General features: G+C 34.1%; 1 protein-coding gene across 1 annotated transcript; it reads right to left on the bottom strand.

Moving 5' to 3' along the window:
• Window positions 1-450: 450 nt before the first annotated feature.
• On the bottom strand, window positions 451-13,720 carry LOC100259356 (probable phospholipid-transporting ATPase 8). Its single transcript, XM_002277653.4, has 11 exons — window positions 12,860-13,720; window positions 7,779-9,124; window positions 6,740-6,850; window positions 6,372-6,648; window positions 6,098-6,186; window positions 5,916-6,024; window positions 5,632-5,841; window positions 5,383-5,508; window positions 2,518-2,616; window positions 2,003-2,194; window positions 451-1,271 (listed from the first exon to the last, which is right to left on the bottom strand). The coding sequence occupies exons 1-11, from the start codon at window positions 13,250-13,252 to the stop codon at window positions 681-683; spliced, it is 3,543 nt and encodes a 1,180-aa protein (XP_002277689.1). The 5' UTR covers window positions 13,253-13,720; the 3' UTR covers window positions 451-680.
• Between the last annotated feature and the right edge of the window lie 5,921 nt (window positions 13,721-19,641).

The following is a 19,641-nucleotide window of genomic DNA, read 5'->3' as shown; positions in this document are numbered from 1 at the left end:
TAAATGCTTTAATGAGATTGCAATAAAGGTGAACCATATCTTTCTTATTTTCAAATTTAATGGCCAATTATTATTGCACAACCTCCACAAGATGATAATAATAATCCTAGGCGATAAGGAGAATTGACAAATGGTTGTACACTTGTACATGGATTTGGATACGAAATGGCATGTTTTGCACTACTTCTCTCATGATGGGTTAAGGGATCATGGATCACATGTTGAAGATTTTCAATGCCACATGTGGCACGAGATTTTGTGGGTTTTTCTCTTTTGAAGAGAAGGATGGAAGGTGGTATGGGGGTATGAACAAGTATTGGTATGAAGAATTTCATGAAATTTGATCATTATGAGCTGTGGGAATACCTTCGTTTTCTATCAAAGGAGGGGGGGATTCAACATTGGCATCATGATGATAATGGGACTTCAACAAACAAATCAACTGGGAGATACGGGGGTAAAGGAATGCATTCATATATCATCAAAATTACACACAAAAGAAGCTTACATAGGATAATTAGGTACCTGAGAGAGCACAGGTACAGGGTGGGATACCCCCATTATACTTGAATTCATTGGCTTTTTACATTGCGACTCTACATGATCACCTTCCTACCTGTGTGTAACATGTACAGAAGCTAAGGAACTAATGGGGTTAATGCGAACATCGACTGGCATTGTCAACTCCGCCTCAGTCCCATCTTCAGATGCTGTATTTTGTCCCTGACCCGGTGAGGCAACTCATTGGGAGTGTCGTCAGTCTCTAAGCCTTCTGACCGTTTTTGTTGAATTATATCATGGTACAAGGGTCGAAATCTTGTCTGGAAAGCCCTGTATGAAAAGTAGGGCAACAAAGTGGAGATGACACCGAGAAGGGTGGCCAGCCAGTAGAGAACACTGGGAGCACAGGCTTCAACGAGAACCCGGTATGCTGTTGTGGACACCACTGGGGAGAGAGATCCATAAATCACCAAGAATATATACCAGAAGATGATGCTGCCCCAAATGAAGAAGTGTTGGATCCAAGTGAAGTAGTTGATGGAGAGTGCTATTTGGCAGTTCACTGCCCACACTACACTAGTATACATTGTGGCCCCAAGGACTTCGAAGTCAGTTACTTGGCCGTCTCTTCGGAAGGCTTGGGGAATGATGGACTTGGTGGTGAAGAAGAAGATAATTATAGAGCTTATAACCCCATTAGACATCCACCCAAGTATTCGGGGCCAGCTGAAGAGAATGTTCTGTACTCCTTCCTGATATAATAAAGGGTACTGCAGAAGAGACATAACATGTGATCAATAAAATGTCCATCTGGCTTGAAGAAAATGCTTGACAAATAGTATATGCTACCTCTACTTGCATTTACTCATTGTCATAGTTTGATGTTTAAAATTACATTATGTTACTTTCTACACCAGAGCAAAATAGCCCTTTCATAATGAGTCCATTGCTTGTTTAACCTGTTTCAGCTATGTCTTGTGTAATATATGTGTGTGGGTATTTTTTTATTTTTATTTTAACTTCCTGAAATATCCTAGGGGTGTCATGCGTGTACCCAAGAATGTTTGAAACAGAGTCCCATGGACACGGCTACTCATCAGAAGTGTATGCCACATGGGTTGGCTGTTCTAAAATATGTCTATATTAATCCAAGAAAGACCTTATTGGATTTGATTTCTCCCATGTATTAAATCTAAATTAAATATTTTCTCTTCTGGCATGGTTTTTGGTATCTTAGGCAAAGCCACAAGGGCAGCCAAATTAGGATCTGGACAGAGTAACTGAATCAAATTGAGGTTAAATTCAAGTTCAGTTGACAGATCCCTAGCTTGATGAGAATTTATAGGCCTTGGATGCTGGTCATTCAGCTGAAGAGGTAAAGCCTATTATTAATATTATGATCCTGTAACAAACAGAAAATATCTTTGTACCTTCTGTCCCTGGATCTCCTTCCAATTTAACAACACACATCAAAACCCTTAGATGGATTATCATTGTGTACCTTGAGGCAAAGGCGTGCGGAAACATCCTGATCGAAAACACCAAGAGCAATCACAGGAAGTGAAGTGAAGAAGACATTGTAGAAGGACATGTACCAATCATTATAAGCAGGTTGACCAGAGAAAGAAGCATAAGCCTCAAACCAAAATAGGGTAAACCCAAAAGCAATGTTCTTGTAGAAGAAGTAGCATATCTGCATACAGAAAAAAGACATACTTTAGCAAGGATTTCATTCTTTTAATGGGGGAATTAAAAGCTATGTATGTCATTTAACCTATCAAATTACTCCTTGTAAGTTGAAGAGGAAGGGGAAAAAAGGAAAGAAAAGAGAAAAGCAGAAAGATGGTTTTTATTCTTTTTATATTAGATGATGGTTTTGGAAGAGAGAAAAACAAGTACAAAGATAATGAATTTGAACTAGAGATTATGGTTTCTCAACTTATTGGTCATAAAGCCTATAAAATTCTGTTACAATTTCTGGTGAGATGGGAAGGTTACATGGAGCCACAACATTACCATCATTGATATTCGCCTGTAACACCAATGGCCATGAACCAGCAACAAACGTTCCAGAAAACGGAATTGAGCTATTGCAAAATCACTGGACATCACAGCCTGAAGGTTTAGGGAAAGAGAAAAAAAAAAAAACTGCAATCATAAGCTACATATTTTTCACCTCATAAAAGAAGGTTCAACAGAGTTCAAACAATGGAAATGTTATACTCACAGTACATAATTTTGAAGCAAAAGGTTTCAGATGAGAAGAGTGTATGAAAACTAAAGTTTAATTCCAGAAACAGACATAGCATGCAAGAAAAGGAAGGGAAATGGACAATATGATTTGAAGGGAGGCAGCCCCTCCTCTTTCGTCCTAAGATAAATGTCCCTCTTAAATTAAACAGGTCCCACTAAATTCTCTTTACCAGAATTGGATGTTATGTGAGTTGCCACCTGCTTTGAGGCTTGTACAGAATCTCAAGCCGCCAGGACATGACTGTTATCTTAACAGAGTGATGTTTTTTTCCACTTCTAATAACCACGCAAAAGTATGCCTGGTAAATCTAAGTTTTTTTTTTTTTTTTTTTATCAGAAACAAAAATATATGTACTAATAGAGAAAAGAAACATGAGAAGGATGAGAAATCCTCCCCATGAAGTACAAGCCTGATCAAAAGAACTAAGTAAACCTCTGGTAAATCTAAGTTTCACTCATATCAAATAGGTTATAAGAACACCACAAACTAATACCTGCTGATTAATAAAATGAAAAAGAAACCCTTTTTATCTTTAAATATCATTTTCACAATTTTCTAATTACAAGTTCTTTCCACATATTCAAATATGTTCTAAATTTTCATATTCTGCTCTCATCACTAATTTACAGTTCCAATGAATCAATTATGAACTCATTCCCAAAACAGAAATAGGAGAGGATAGGATGCTCTTTTGGATGGTGTATGCTATTTGTTGAAGATACTGTGTTATTTGTGAAACTTAAATTCCAGTTAAAAGTTAAAATTATGGACAGAAACTTTAGAGCTTAAGGTTGAGTTTATATCTAAGAAACTACCAAGGAAAAGTAAGTGAAAGGAAGAAGAGAAGGAAAGAAAAGTGAAAATCTTTCCTTCATTTGGTTGTCTAGGAAAAATGAGAGAAACCCAAAAACCTGTTTTTAGTTGGACCATTTAACCAAGTCTCTTCTCAAGCAACCAAAATGCTACACATCATGTAGCAAAATACTCAAATCTTAGTTCACCATATCCACCGTAACTACAGATGATACAGTACCAAAACTAACACAAATATCAATGCTCTGTTCTTTCCAAACCTTGTCATCAACAATCCCCTCTCTTCAAGCCACCAACTCTCAAACTCCTTGATCAGTTTTTCATTCTTTCTTCACCACTTATACCATGTACCCACTTGATCTGAAATGATCATCTCTTGTCCAGCTTAGTGTCTATTCTCTTGTCCACATCACTGACCACTCTAAATTCACATACTCAAGATTTTATAACTTCCTGACCCAGAATTGCCCTCATCAAGAGGAAGGTTGAATTGGTTGCATGCAAGATTTGAAGGATAGATATATATACATACAGTTGGGACATTTTTCACAGTTTTTGTGACTTAAAGGTTTATTCTTGTCTTTAATTTGACAGAGGACATTGCTCTAGCCAGGGTTGACTGGTGAACAAGTGCAAGCATAGCCAAACCCAATTGTTGGGATTGAAGGCTTTGTTATTGTTCTATGACACTTGGAGTGTATTCATTTCAAAAGCAGAGTGACATATGATTAAGAGATACACATTAGTATGAGAAAATGCTAGACATTTTTCACTTCCACATACTAAAGATTTATATTATTAAGTTTACAACTAAAAAGGATTTGTAAAGCCAAACCAAGTAGATGAATTTCAAGGCTCCATTGAGTTGAGAATTATTAGCATTGAGTTGAGAATAGAAAGCTTCTATACTATCCATGACTGGGAATGATTGATAATGCATAGGCTTTCCTCTTGAGGCTTCAAGAGGAAACAGTGAAGAGGGACAAGGAGGATTGGTTATTTTGGCTGGAGTCAAAGGATAAAAAATTCAGTCAAGGCTTTCTATTCCTATCTGGAGCTGGACTGAGATAAAAATTCTCCCATGAATCTTATTTGGAATTCATGGCTGCTGATGAAAGTGGTGTTCCTTGCATGGAAAGCAATTTGGTGGAGTATTTCGACAAAAGATCAATTAAAAAGAAGAGGTTGGACATTGTCAAATAGATGTTATTTGTGCAAGAGTGAAGAAGAATAAACGATTACATCCTTCTAAATTGTGCTAAAACAAAAACATCGTGGCATTTGAATCTCTTTTTGTTCAGCATAGAACTAGTGCTGTTTTCACCCTTTAAGTTGGTAGGGAACTTTTATGGTGAAGAAACAGAGAAAGGTGTCACAGACTGCTCCCTAATGCTTATTCTGAACCATTTGAATGCAGAGAAATCACAAAGCTTTTGAAAATGTGGAAAAATCAGATCAGGCTATCAAAAACTGCTCCTTTTGTTCTTTTAGCTTTGAGCTAATTTGCGTATAGATGAGGATTCTATGTCTGCATAATATTGATTGGTTGGGTGCTGCCTATAGGAGAGGGTTTTTTTTTTTTTTTTTGGCTTCTCTTGTGCTGCTTGGCAGCCTTTGTATACACCCTATGTATTTTGACGTGCCATGCTATATCTTTTTTTTTATTTTTATCAGACACTTTTAATATATCTTTGCTTGTCTATCAGAAAAAATGAGAGTTGCACCCCACTCCATCCCTTTCCCTGCCCCTCCCAACCAATCCCCCAAAAGTAATTATATATATAAAAAAAAATATAAAGCATAAGAATTAAGACCTGCATGCCTTCGACACCACTAATGCCAACTCCAATATCAGCCTCTTGAAGCATGCCAACATCATTTGCCCCATCACCTATTGCTAGAGTTGTTTCGCCTGTCCCCATTTTGACCAATCTTGTAACCTGCATATCTTCTACATTTCTATCAGATTATTTTGATGTCAGTAACAACAGAGATCAATTATTTTTGAGGGATCAAAATAAATTCAATTCAATGGAGCCTACGACTGGGTTTATCGCACATACAAGAGCTTTCTGTTTGGGAGAAGAGCGACAGCAAATAACGGAAGCACAATCTATTGCAAGTTCCAAAAATGACTTCTCAAGATTCTTGTTGAGAGCAAAACTCAGAGATTCACCATCAATTATCAGAGCAAATGAGACAGAATTTTCTTTAGCTGAAGTAAGTTGAGATTTTCCTTCTCTAATTTGCTTCCTTATGCTTTCACAAGAAGCCTGAGACAATTGAAATTCTCATTAAACTTAGAATGAAAAAAGGTTTGTTCAATATTGGCCTTAGAATACTGTACCTTTGCAATGGCCTCCTTGTCCCCCTGTTTCCGCAAAACATCGATATCTTGTGAATCTAGTGTAATCACTATTTGCTTCATCCCTTGTCTCAGTAAACTACATGCATACCTGTTAGGAATTACAATAGTTACAACCTGCAACTTCCTGGGAAAGCACCATAACCTCAGACTCATGAGCATACCCAATATTAATTGCAGTTTCCATTTTATCACCAGTTAAGACCCAGATTTTAATACCAGCCTGTGCAAGCCTGTCAATGCACTCAGGAACCTGTTCACCATAGAATACTATCATGTAAGAAACCAACCATCTAAGAATGCAGATAGGTCCTTCAAAATATGAGTTTCATTTTTGAACTATTAGCTTCCAATTTAAATGATAAAACGCTGTATGGGAAAATATCTTTAAAAAAATTATAAGTTCAAGACTTTTCAAGTGAACAGTTCAATATTGACCCCTTTTTGCAGCTTGTCTTCAACAGCTGTAGCACCAAGAAGAATTAAATCCCTCTCAATTTTATCACAAGCAGCATCCACCAAAGCATCATGATCTGCACCAACAGAAGTTTTGGCCCTTGAAAACTCCTCTTCCCATGCCTCATACTCTTCTTCATCAAGATCACGGTACGCAAGTACCAAAGTACGTAACCCTGCCTCAGCATATTTTCTGATGTGATCCCGGGTCTGAGCCTCAAACATTCGCCCCTCCTTGGAGAGTCTGTCAAACATTACACTGAATATGCAGACATGTTAAAGGAGATCAATAAACTCTGCTTTACAAGTTCATATACTCTAGAATAAATTTTTTCCATTGGGATTCAAACCTGTCTGCGCCCTTGGAAAGGAGCAACAACTGATTCTCTGGATTCCTTACAATCACAGACATTCTTTTACGAGAACTCTTGAATTCTAAGACATGAAGAAGCTTGTATGTTCTGGAATATAGAAACTGAGTCACATGAAATGCAACTAAAATTTATAAGGTGAGTTAAAAGAAGTAACAGAATTAATAAATAAAGAGATGAGACATGAAGATGCCATCTTAAAGCAGTTTCCAGCCTCCTGCATCAACATCTGTATGCAATTGTAACTGCCTTGAGTTCAAAAGCAGCCTTTTTAAGTGAAAAAGGAAAAGAATACTTTTGATAAGACAAAAAAGGCACAATCATCTATTACAGTGACATAATTACCCATTCTCACTTTTGATAAGACAAAAAAGGCACAACCATCTACTATAATGACATAATTACCCATTCTCATTCCACTTCTTTCATTTGATTAACTTGCATTCTACTCTTCCCTCTCTTTCCTTCAAATATCTCACATACCAATCTCTTAATTTTTTATACTTCTATGAGCTCCTCATCTTTGCACTCCAGAAGCCACAGTTACATGTTAGTTTTGTCTTCTGCTTTCATCAATCTAAAAAGTTGGCTTCCTAAAACATTCTTTAATAAGAAGACAATCAAAACAAGTTTTGAAAGCTATGTCCCTTACGCTAATAAAATCAACACCTAGACAGTGCCAATAAACCATTTTGACCTTGAGAAAAAAGACAAAGTTCAAGTATCTGTGTTGTATTTCATTGTGTTTACACTCGCTATGAGTGAGAGCAAAACTGAATATGCTAACATCTTAGAAGGCAGAAGGTTGTCAATGCCATTGCCACTGGTGTAAATGAAAAGTCAGGGCCACTTTTTCAGGAATATTAGTCTAAAAAGAATCTTTCTCAACTGTCAGATGAAGCACTTAAATCTAATAAATTAACTTTGAGGCAGCTCTATGGGAACCATGTATAACTGAAAGGGTACAATGTAACTTTCAATACCAAAGAAAAAATGAAATGGCTTAAAGGAAGGTTACCTGTCAACCTCTCCGCCACTCTTATGATCTAACTCATGCAATGAGATGCACGTTTGTTTCCTTGAAAAAAACTCAAAACCAAGCTCCCTTGCAGCTATGACAAAGGCTGCTTCATCTGGTGACTCGGCTTCATAAGAAATTTCACCTTCATTTATATCTGGAATGGCCGTATGGCAAATTGCCAATACTCGAAAGAACCTTTGTATAACATCTGCATGAGGTTCATTAACCCACCGACCATGCATTATGCGTTCATCTCTAAAGTTGAAACCCTTAATTGGCTTTCCCAAGTTGATTTCACCGCTATCACCTAGTAAGTCAGATGAAGCATCACCCACTTCATGTGGCCTATCATTTCTCCTCGCCAATGCCCTTTCCACTTCTGTCATACCACGTCCATAAGCAGTGCCTGCTATTGAACATTTTACAAACTCCATAGAGTTACATGTCAAAGTACCTGTTTTGTCAGACAGTATTGTATCAATTTGACCAAGTTCCTCATTCAAATTAGACGTGCGTGCATGTGCTGGTTTGTCTGTTTCCTCATAATACATATCCTGATCCTGGTTAATGAAAATACTCTGTAAAACTTTCACAATCTCAATGGAGACATACAATGATATTGGTATCAAATATCCATACAACATAAGCCCTGTCAAGAAATGAAGAAATGCAGCTAGTACTGGTCTTTGGGGGTCATAAAACACAGTTGTATCATCTGGTCGAAGGTACCATCTTCTATACTTTCCACCACTTATATCTTTCCTAGTCTCAGTTCCAAAAAAAACAGATCCAATAAAAGATATTAAAACTAGAGTACTGAAGAGGATATAGACTATCTTATCCATTCTCCTCTCAATCTTACTCCTTTTTGAAGGAGGATCTGTTGCATTCTGCATCACTTTTGTGTCATGCCCAGTAAAAATAACTACACCATAAATGCAATCAGTATTTCTAAGCTTAGAATCTCTCAAAAGAATCTGTTGCAAGGAAAGTTCATGGGGGGTGCCATTATAGGACAAAGTTCCAACAAAGGAATAAAGATCTTCATTTGGGTCCTCACACTTGATGACTGCCTTAAATTGCTGAAATGATTTTTCATCACGGAGAGAAGATGTCTCCTCCAAAGCATGTTTAAGTTTCAGATTAGTCTCTCCATCAAGGTTCATTGTCTCAACATAACAAAACCCATCCTCATAGCTTGATGAAAGTAGAAACAAATCAGCAGGAAAAAATTCATCCTTGTCAACCTTAACAATGTCACCAACTCTGAGATCCTTCCATTTGGCCTTGCAGAAACTATTATTCCTATACACTTGGACCCTCCGATTGTTGGCTTCTATATCCTGAAATCATTTCGAAGTTTTGCTGTAAGCAATGAATCCAAGGACAACTTAGCAAGAATAAAAATATAGCTGAAAGGACAACCTAAACTTACATCAGAAGACACCAAGCATGAAAAAAGATAACAAAATCAACTAATGAAAAATGAAGTGAAGGCAAGCCATAAAGGGTACATCTCAACCTTCAAGCTTATGTAGAAGTGGCGGACACATGTAAAATGGGATAAAGACAAAAATGGTAAATCTGTCATTTAGATCAGTATTATTTCAGAGGGTTATTTTGAAGACACCATATTCATATGAAAAATGATTAGAAGTAGTTCCACATTTTTAAAAAAGTTATTAAAAAGATCCTAAACCTACAACAGCTCCACATTTTAAACCAGAATTGGTTAGAATAATAAGTCATAGCTTAACAAGCATTTTATTTACTGTGCATATTTTTAAAATTTTATTTTATTCATTTAATTTTTTCATTTGTTTACTACTTATGTTTTTCAAGGGTACTATTTAACCATTTATGCAGGATCTTCCAAAGAACAAAAACAAAATTTCCAAACCTACATGAATAGTTTTCTTGATCAAGTGAAGGTTCCTCAATTTGGTCTCTGTTGGATAACCTATTTTCTTGAAAGCTTAAGCTATCATATTCTCTAAAAACCCTCCTTCATGTATGGCCTTGGGCCTCACACCCACACTTGCATGTGCAGAGATACATTGGCCTGTAGGCAACCAAACCTCATACCCGCACTTAGGGAGACACATAGGCCCATAAGCAAACAAACCACAGACAACCTCCTTTAGGGCTTAAAAACTCTGATACCAAGTTAGACAACTAATTTTCCTAAAACTTTACATGCTCTAATACCAAATTGGAGAATTAGCTTTCCTAAAATCTTAAGTTATTACGATTTGAGTCCACAAAATATATCATGCTCAACAATTTAATTTAATTCTTTTATTTCTTGATAAGTAAATAATTAATTAATCAAAAAACAAGTAACAAAATAAGGGTTGCACCCTAAGCGCATAGGGGGGTGCCGATAGGTAGAAAGGAGACAGAAAATAACTCCAACTGACAACCATCCACAATTTTACAAATTGATAAAATCTCAAACAGAAGAATGATCAGCTTTTTCTTTCTTTTGTTCTTGTATGTAACATCCAATTATAACATTATAATTGGTATGTTAGGTTACATTAGCACTTGATAGAGAAAATAGGTTTTTGATGGTATATTTTGTTATAAAGCAGAAGCTTTAAAATTATTAAGAGCTTATTGTGTCAGATTTCAAATGGATTGTTACGTTAGACTTAGTTAAGGCATCTAAGTGATGCCCAAGCAATTGAACCCTCAAGGTGGATGACCCAAATAAAGCTTAGTAGCTTTTCCTAAAACATGATAAATTCCTACATAAAAATGGTTAGCATGTAAAGGGATTAATATATCATAAATCATCAACTTGTTATAAACCATTTTCTAGTACTATACTCACTAAACATGAACATTGAAATGAAGTATGTTACCACAAGCAGAAAATCAATGCACAAATTTAATTTTATACGGAATAAGTGGAAACTATGGTCAAATGGAGGAGTTCATTTAAAAATGGGTCTGTGCATCCTTCTCCAAATGATTCAGATAAGGTATAGTTGAGATGAGTTCAAGTATAGTAAGCAAAAGATTCCAGTTACAGCCAAGTAGGTTATGCAATTCCTACCTGATGTCTTCTTTCCCTTTGAAGACTATTTTATCAGGTCAAGTGTGTACCAATTATAATTTGGTGCAGGGTGGAGATGAGGATGCACAAACTAGTAGTAGATATGGAAGCTTTGCTTCAAAGTAACATATATTTTGATTATTGTATAGCATGTCATAGGAATTCTTGTTGAATAAATTCAATTTTCAAGTCAATATAATTATGGTTGGGAGACATGATGTGTACAACTCTCATTCTCTCTCCCTTTTCTCTGTTTCTTTCTTTTCCTTCCTCTTTGCTTGGCACAGAAATATTGGAAAAGAAAAAGTGAATTAGTGGAAAGGGTACGCAATTAAAGCCAAGGGAAGAGTTCTTTCTTTCCTTTCTCTTATTTGGCATTTGAAAGTGGATGAAGGTGGTTCAATAGGGAGCAATATATTCATAAGTCAAATCGCTTCTCCAGTTAGTCTTACCTCTTATTACAATATTAATATCCAGGATCTAATGAAGAAAGCAATAAAGAAGTAGAGCAAGCTACCCCACAAATGCAAAAAATTGTTCATGGTTCACCAATGTGCCTACTTCCATGGAGCAAGGAGAAGTCTACTATCTGAGAGAACTTCAATTACAAGAGAATCTCCTTTCACCTCTATTGACCCAAAAGTTCGATGTTTCAATTACTTAACTCTAATGACTCTGCTTGGAATTATATCAGCACAATATATAGATTGAAATTCGAAAAATGCCTCCTAATTGTGATAATACCTAGGCGTTTGGCCTCAGTGTATCTTAGATTCGAAGTGTCAGATTATCACTAAACACAAATCATTCAAACATAGACAATCTGGAAAAGGCAAGTGTCCAAAGGAGGATTTGAAGAGTACGAGCTAAGAGACACAATGGGAATTTTGACCTAGAATTGTCAATGCATAAATATGCTAACAGTTCTTTTTTCTTATTTGGCATCTGAAAGTGGGTGGGGGTGGTTCAATAGGGAGTGATACATTCATAAGTCAAATTGCTTCTCTAATTAGTCTTACCTCTTATTATGATATCAATGTCCAGGATCTAATGAAGAAAACAATAAAGAAGGAGAGCAAACTACCCCACAAATGCAAAAAAGTGCTCATGGTTCACCAATGTGCCCATTTCCATGGAGCAAATGAGAAGTGTACCATCTAAGAGAACATGGGTTACAAACGAATGTCCTTTCACCTCTATTGACCCAAAAGTTTGATGTTTCAATTACAACTCTAATGACTCTGGCTGGAATTATATAAGCACAGTATATAGATTGAAATTCAAAAAATACCTCCCAATTGTGATAACACTTGGAATCTGGCCTCAGTGAAACTTAGATTCAAAGTGTCAGTTTTTACTGAACACAAGTCATTCACTGCACTTCCGTATTTCCATTCATTCTCTAGTGCTCTTATTATCTGTTTGTTTTTCCCAGTTATGTGGCACCTATATTTCATATTAGAGCAAGCTCCAACCTTTCAGGAAAAACTTAATTAGCCATGTATGCTTAGAAGAAAACAGATGGACATGACAGTTGGCCAACATGATTTGAGTATAGTGACAGTTCCTATGGCCCTCGGAAGCAACATTTCTTCGTTTAACCAGCAAAGCAGCAATCTAAAACAAGCCGAGCTTCTAGTTGAGTATATTACATCAAGAAACTTTGAATGTTAAGGACCACATTCCAGATCCAGCATCTTCTTGCAGTAATATGATTCCTCTTTATTTGTCACACTAACTGTATCAGGTATTTTGAATGGTACAGACTATAATTTCGTTAAAAGGAAATAGAACAAAGCAGAATCCACATTTTTGACAATTGCAACTAGAATCTCATATATCCTTACAGAACGCAAAACATAACAGCTGGAAAACCCAAAAGCAAATTCTGTAACAAGTCAAACTACAAGTTAGCACTTTGACAATAACTTTCTCGCTCTTAAAAAAAAATTAAACCAATTTTCAGTTTCAAAAGCAAGAAAAGCACTTGAAATTGCTAAACCATAATTCCCATTACCTGTTTTCTTCGCCTCCAATCTTCAACAGCTTCCTTGGCCATGGTAGCTCCAATAACCACCAACAACGGTGCAAGAACACTAAGGGCGGAGTAAGGAGCCAGTGGACTAAACGAAACACAAGCCACAACAAGAAAATATATATTCGCAACCCTCCTAAATTGCTCAAACAAAGACTTCGGTAAAAAATTCACTGCAGTATACTTGGTAGTGGATACATAATTCCCCCTATAATTTAGCTGAACCGCTTCTGGATTATCAGGATCGTTGCAATACACTACTCTCGTGTACCCTTTCTGCCCAATTTGTGAACGATCTTCCCTAAACGAAGATCGAACACACGAAAAAGTATAGAGTTTGCTAAAACGTATCCCTCTCCCCCTCCCACCCACCATTGCCTAAAGTTTTACTCCCCTATTTTCCCGAAAAAAAAATAGAAGAAAAAAAACAGGAATTTTCTTCTCACTCTCCCGGAAAACCAGAGCCTAATTAAGCAAGTTCAAACACAGACTTTCACTGATCTACGTTTAAACTTTAAATACCGAGCAGTTAAGATAAGTTGATGAATACAAATACTACTGCTTGATGAAGATACAGCCGTTGATTTCTTGCTTCCTGAGCTATGACAAAGCAGAGAAAGTAAGTAAACGGAGTCAAACATGATGCGCCATTGATTGTTCTGATTGAACTCCAATCACCAAAAACCTGAACTGAATCAAGCCAAGTATGAATCTTGAAACCCTAGAGTTTGAGAATTCTTTGCTTTCATGTGAAGTTCGAGAGATCTCTTTCTTCATAGATCGGCCGAATGAGGGAAGAGGAGTGGGCTATGTTTTTGTTTTAGCTTTGCCGCTTTCATAAGCAAAGTGAGCTAAAAACGGAGCGAAGCAGCTGATTACTGCCGTACACAGGAGAACTCGGACTAAGGGATGTCACCATCCCTGTCTTACACGTGGCGCACGATGGTACGACAGCGACCAAAGCATAACATAATGGAATGGTCCGAGATGTACATTATCAGCCCCTGGTAAATGGCGATTTCCCCTGCGTCAATCCTTGCTACTTCAAACGGCGTCGTTTAAGTGGTTTGGTCCAGGATGGTGGACGACCGTTACTGTGGCTGGACCCTGGGTTGGATACATCTCTATTGGGCGTGTGACACGTGCGAGACGTGGTCCACTGACGTGATCATCGTGGCTCCACATCCGGAAAATGGAGAAGCGACATCGCACTGATGCGACGCGCGATCGTTGCGAGTTGGTGGCTGGAGTAATTTCTGGATAATGCCAGATTTTTCTCTAATATTAAGAAATCGCTTAAGATAATGTTAAATTAAAATATATCAGTAACGATATAGTTTTTCCATTTAGTAGTTACTTTTTCTAATCCTGGAATCGCCAGAACGTGAACAATTGCATTTACATGGGACTGTGGGTTGCAGGCTGGCAGATGCTCTCTCAAGTGAGGGAGAGCTCGCGGTAAGGCAGGTGTGGGCGCATCGTGGATTGGTTGACTCAAGACAGCTTCCAATCGTGTGCAGAAGTATACTTTACTGCGGTCTAGGGCTTGGCGAGTTACGGTGTGACACTTTGCACTTAATTATCAAACGTGAAGTAAGTGAGAAACATACGGTGATGACCATTAGGAGGAAGGCACGTGGCAGGACAGAGTTGACATTCATGCCGAACATGGGTTTCCTCACCACGTAGCACAGTATGGTGGATTGCTTTTCGATTCATTTTATGTCACAATAATAATCAGACAATTGTGGGCTTTACCCATGCATTTCAATTTTATTTTAATAACTTAATTTAAGTTATTAAGCATATATATGGTAAAATAACTTAATGATAATATGATTTAAAGTAAAAAATAAGTTTAAATAATAAATAAAAAATTAATTTATTATTAAGTTCATATTTTTATTTTAACTTTTTATCTTATGTTTGTCTTAATTACCTTCACGATTTTTTTTATCATTTCACAATTTCCATTATTACTTAACATTCTTTGCCCTAATAATAATTTATTAGAATAAATATGTCAATTTAATAATTTAAAATAAATTTTAAGTTAATTTTATCTAATAATCTTAATAATTAAAATAAAAATTAAATAATGAGTTTTAAGTCAATAACTTAAATAAAATTTAACTTAAAATCAACTTAAATTATTAGATAATAAGTATTAAGTTTTATCCAATGCCCCTTGCTCCATGCTTAAGATTTTGCTAAAATAAGAATGTACTTTTAGATTTGGTTAGATAGTAATAAAACTAACAATTAAATTTAATGATAAAAAATCTAAAACTTTTTAAGGAAAGTGAGAGGTGGTGTTTGGTTTTTTTCATTAATTCTAAATTATAACTTAAAATAAAATAGTGCTTGATAATGATAAGTATTAAGATTTTTGTTTTTTTAAAATATTTTATTTATATTAAGCATTAAAAAATAAAGAAAACCCAACATATCACCTTTTCCATTTTTATTTTTTAAAAAAAAAATCAAGTATTTTAGTTTTTTCTATTTCGCCATAAATTTATAATAAGTTGTAAAAGTAGAAAAACAAACGACTTAAAATTTGAAAGTAAATTTCTTTCTATAAAAAATTAGATGAACAAACACCTTCATCTCCTTCCCTTATAGTTTTCACTTTTTGACTTTATTACTTTGTATTATGTTATAATTAGGATTTTGTGTTTTATAATCCTAGTAGAGTACTTAAAACAAATAATATTTTGTTATTATTTAACCATTTAGGGAAGCATAAAATTAAGTGTGGGTTAAGTCTTGGTAAATCCCAAAGAACATTGCCTCTTGATTAAGTAATTTCATACATTATCAATTTCTTTTAACTTGTCTTATTAAAAGATGGAATTTGGTAAGTTAGCTTTACTTAATGACACTTGGACGGATTTGGGGAATCATTTTAATATTTGAGTTGGGCTTGGATGAAAGATTTTCAATCTAAACTTGATTTGGATTGGGTTTAGGTTAAGATTCATATAACTCAAGCCTTTATTATTATTATTATTATATTTAAATTTTGTCTTATTTACCATTTAAATTATTGTATAAATACATAATATTAAAAACAAACAAACAAACAAACAAATGAAGCTATTGTAAGCTAAGCATAAGAATCTCTGAAGATGAAATTTGAATTATCCAACCCAAATAATTTGGAAAAATGAGTTTGGTTTGTACTCGGGTTAAATACGTCGAGATGGATATCATGATTGATTGGACTAGGGTCATTATTTCTTAATTTGGATTAGGTATGGGTTAACCATTAATCCGACCAAGTTGCAACCCTAATTTTATATGTCAATTTCGATAGTAAAATTGTAATATGAATTTAAACTCACAAAAAATATCGTTGAAGTTTTCTTTGAAATTTTAAAATAACAAAATTTTAAATATAATGAAATTAATAATCACACAATTAAAGATGAATTTTAATTTATTTTTAACAAAGAATTTATTTATTATTTGATTTTTTAAAATACATAATAATTTAATTTTATTAAATTTACTTTTAAATTTATACTTAGTATGATATTGCAATTTTCCACATGAAAACTTTATTCAATATGTTATTGTTAAATATTAGTTAATTTTATAAATACATACATCATATTACAACTTAACCAACTAAAGAAAATAACAAACATCTAAAAAAATCACAATTAATCTAAAAAATAAACAAATATTTTTTCATTTTCATTGTTTTCAAAATTATTTCCACTTTACATAATTAAACAAATTTTATAATTTCTTCACTTTTCAATTTACTTTGGAACCATCATATTCCATATTAACCCGAAAAATATGAACATAGTTGTAAACGATGATGACCCTTACGGGTTGCAAGACACAAGTTTGAACTTGACTTTAATACCATTTATAACGACTCTCACTCATTCGTATAGATATTGTTCATTTTAGGTCCAAAATGATTTTTACAGTTTTAAAACGCTTTTACATAATTTTAAAAAAAACTTATATTTATATACATTAATAACTTTTCCTCATATTCGATGTGAGATATCATATATTTTAATACGATATTCTAACTATACTAATACAATGTCGAGATGTAATTTTAATAGTTACACACACCATGAGTCATAACTTATACCGACATGAGTTGTTTTCTTTTCATATGAGATTCAAATTTCTCCACACCCTCCCCCGTTTTCTCTCTTTTGTGTTTTTCTTTTTGAGAAAATATCAATATGGGATTCAAATTTCTCTACCCCTTTCCAAGTCTATGTGCCATAATTTCAAATCCTTGACTGTGACCGGCCTGTTTCCCACTAAATCCTCCATTCGTCTTATTTGATATCAATTAACCATCTATAGATTTTACGTGATCACAATCACAATGCATCCCATTTCCCACTTCAAATGATAGAAAGAAAAGAAATGGGAATCTCACTCTTCCTATTAGATTCCAAAAATGGCAGTTGGTTTTAATCATTTTGGAGAAAAGATATAGAAAAGAGGGCATCGGCGACTAAGGTAATGATTTTGGAGTGATTAGATAGCTAAGCAATCTGACAGATCACATGTCTTAGTTGGAAGGCTTGGAGGGTTGATGGAAGATGAAGATGTGCAACATGGATATCTGTTTGTTGACCATTCTCAGAGCCCCACGGACTCTATGCATGTGGCCTGCCAACTAATGGTCAGTATCACTGGATGGATTTTGTCTGCATTAGGCATTTGGTCAATTTCTTAAGCTACAAATGTGAGAGGGATGGCGACAAACAAAATTTGGAGACACTCTTTCCTTGTTTTAAACGTTGAAAATTTTGATGGATGACGATTTTACAGCATGTTTCATAACGTTTTCAAAACTCATCGTTAAAAATGGTGTTGAATTGTTTTTATAAGTAACATTTTATTTAGATACGGCAAAGCGTTAAGAAATAGGAATAGTAAAGACTTAGATGTCATTGATTTTGAACCGATAATCTATCAAACAATTGGACAAGTTTAAATTTTGTTTAAAAAGTATTTTTAAAAACAACTTTTGAAAACCAATGTTTTGTAAAATAAAGATCTATTTGCAAATAAAAACTATTTTAAATTATTTTTTATATTTTCAAATATGTTTTAAAAACAACTTTTGAATTTTTTTTTAGAAAACAAATGAAAACATCTTAAAATAATTAAAAGGATACTTAGTGTCCTGGTCAATTTTTTTTAAATTTGTTTTTAAAAACAATTTTTTATTCAGAAAACATGACTAAATGAACCCATGTTTTTCTTTTATTTTTAAAAACTGATAAAAATAACTTCTCCCTATTCTTTAAAAATTGTGCTCTATTTCACTTTATTTTTAAAATTTGCTTCCACAAAATAATGGTAAAACAATATAATAAAATTTTAAAAATAATTTTTTATTTAAAAAAAAAATTGTTTTTAAATCACACAACCAATCAAATTCTTATATTTTTCTCCCATTTGAATACTATTTAATATATATATATATAATTTTTGTGTTTTTTTTAAAGTTGAAATTTAGAAAAAAAAAAAAACAATCAAACTTAGAATTGACATTTAGATTGACTAAACATTTACTCCCAATGCCAACTAGATCATCTTTTCTAAGTCAAACCTACATAGTTTTAGGAAGTATGCCTACTTGATTCTTAGTATTTAGGATTTGGTACCTAAGAAAGTTTGATTTATTTACTAATCTAGTTACATGAGGCTGCAATCTATGAATAATCCACATGAGGAACACCCTTATCTTTCACAAAGGTTGTTTTTTGACTAGTGAGTTTCTTGACCTTACTAATTAGCCAAGATCACATTTGCCATAAACAAATTTCCATTTATTAATTATTTCATTTAAAATTTTGGCTTGTTTATGAAATATCCCATTAATATTTACCATTTATTTTCTCATGTTTTCAAGTTCTAGTATTATAACTTTATTATTGTCAATTATAACATTGTATTTAATCTTAAGATGTTAGAGTTTGGTGATCCGAATTTTATTTGGTCTGACCCGAAAAGCTTGCAGTGCAACATGTGATGAAACTAAATTTATGAGATTTTTTTGGGGGTCCATGTCACTTTGTTAATTTCTCTCCTATATATATATATAAAGAGAGGAAGAGAGAGAATTTTGGGTTGTGATGTTTATATCTATGTAGTAGCCACTTACATCTCTTCATTCTTATACTAATTTTTAACATAGTGAATTTTCTTCTCCTTTACTAGTAGGTTTTTTTGTCTAGAGTTTTTTTTACATAAATCTATATGTTCTTATTCTATTTTTTTTTCATATCAACTATCATTGTTTTTCCATAACACAAGAACTTTAAACTTATTAAACTTTTTTTCTTTTAGTTTTGAAGTTGTCTAAATCATTAAATATATTGATATTTTCGACTTTTAAAGCATCATAAAGTTCCCTTATTTTAAAATTTTAATGTCTTTCTACTTATTTTAATACTTTAAATTTGTATCTTTGTGTTTTCCTTATAGAATGCCTTATAAGCAATATTAATATTATCAAAATAAAACTTTCTTTTTCCATTTTGATTAATTTTCTTTTAAAAAAGTTCATAATTAGAACCAATCACAAATACAACAAAAGCATCCAAACTATCATCATCTTTATTTTCGTAAGAGTCATTAAACTCACAATCATCAAATTTGGCATCACTCCATGCCACTTGTATTGTAAATATAAAAGAAATTTTTTATATTTTTGTCTTCAAATTTCCAAAGGGATGGAGCTAAGAAATCGGGCATTTGAACAAAAA

This window comes from Vitis vinifera, chromosome 14 (genome assembly GCF_030704535.1).
Source record: "Vitis vinifera cultivar Pinot Noir 40024 chromosome 14, ASM3070453v1".
NCBI lineage: Eukaryota > Viridiplantae > Streptophyta > Magnoliopsida > Vitales > Vitaceae > Vitis > Vitis vinifera.
This window is presented reverse-complemented; position numbering and strand designations above follow the sequence as displayed.

Excerpts from the sequence above, each read along its gene's own strand:
- LOC100259356 (XM_002277653.4), bottom strand. The coding sequence starts at position 13,252 with ATGGTGGGTGGGAGGGGGAGAGGGATACGTTTTAGCAAACTCTATACT. Across the intron at positions 6,851-7,778 it reads AGTGGCGGAGAGGTTGACAG|AACATACAAGCTTCTTCATG; the intron begins GTAACCTTCCTT and ends TCTATATTCCAG. Across the intron at positions 2,617-5,382 it reads GTGGTGTCGAAGGCATGCAG|GCTGTGATGTCCAGTGATTT; the intron begins GTCTTAATTCTT and ends CTAAACCTTCAG.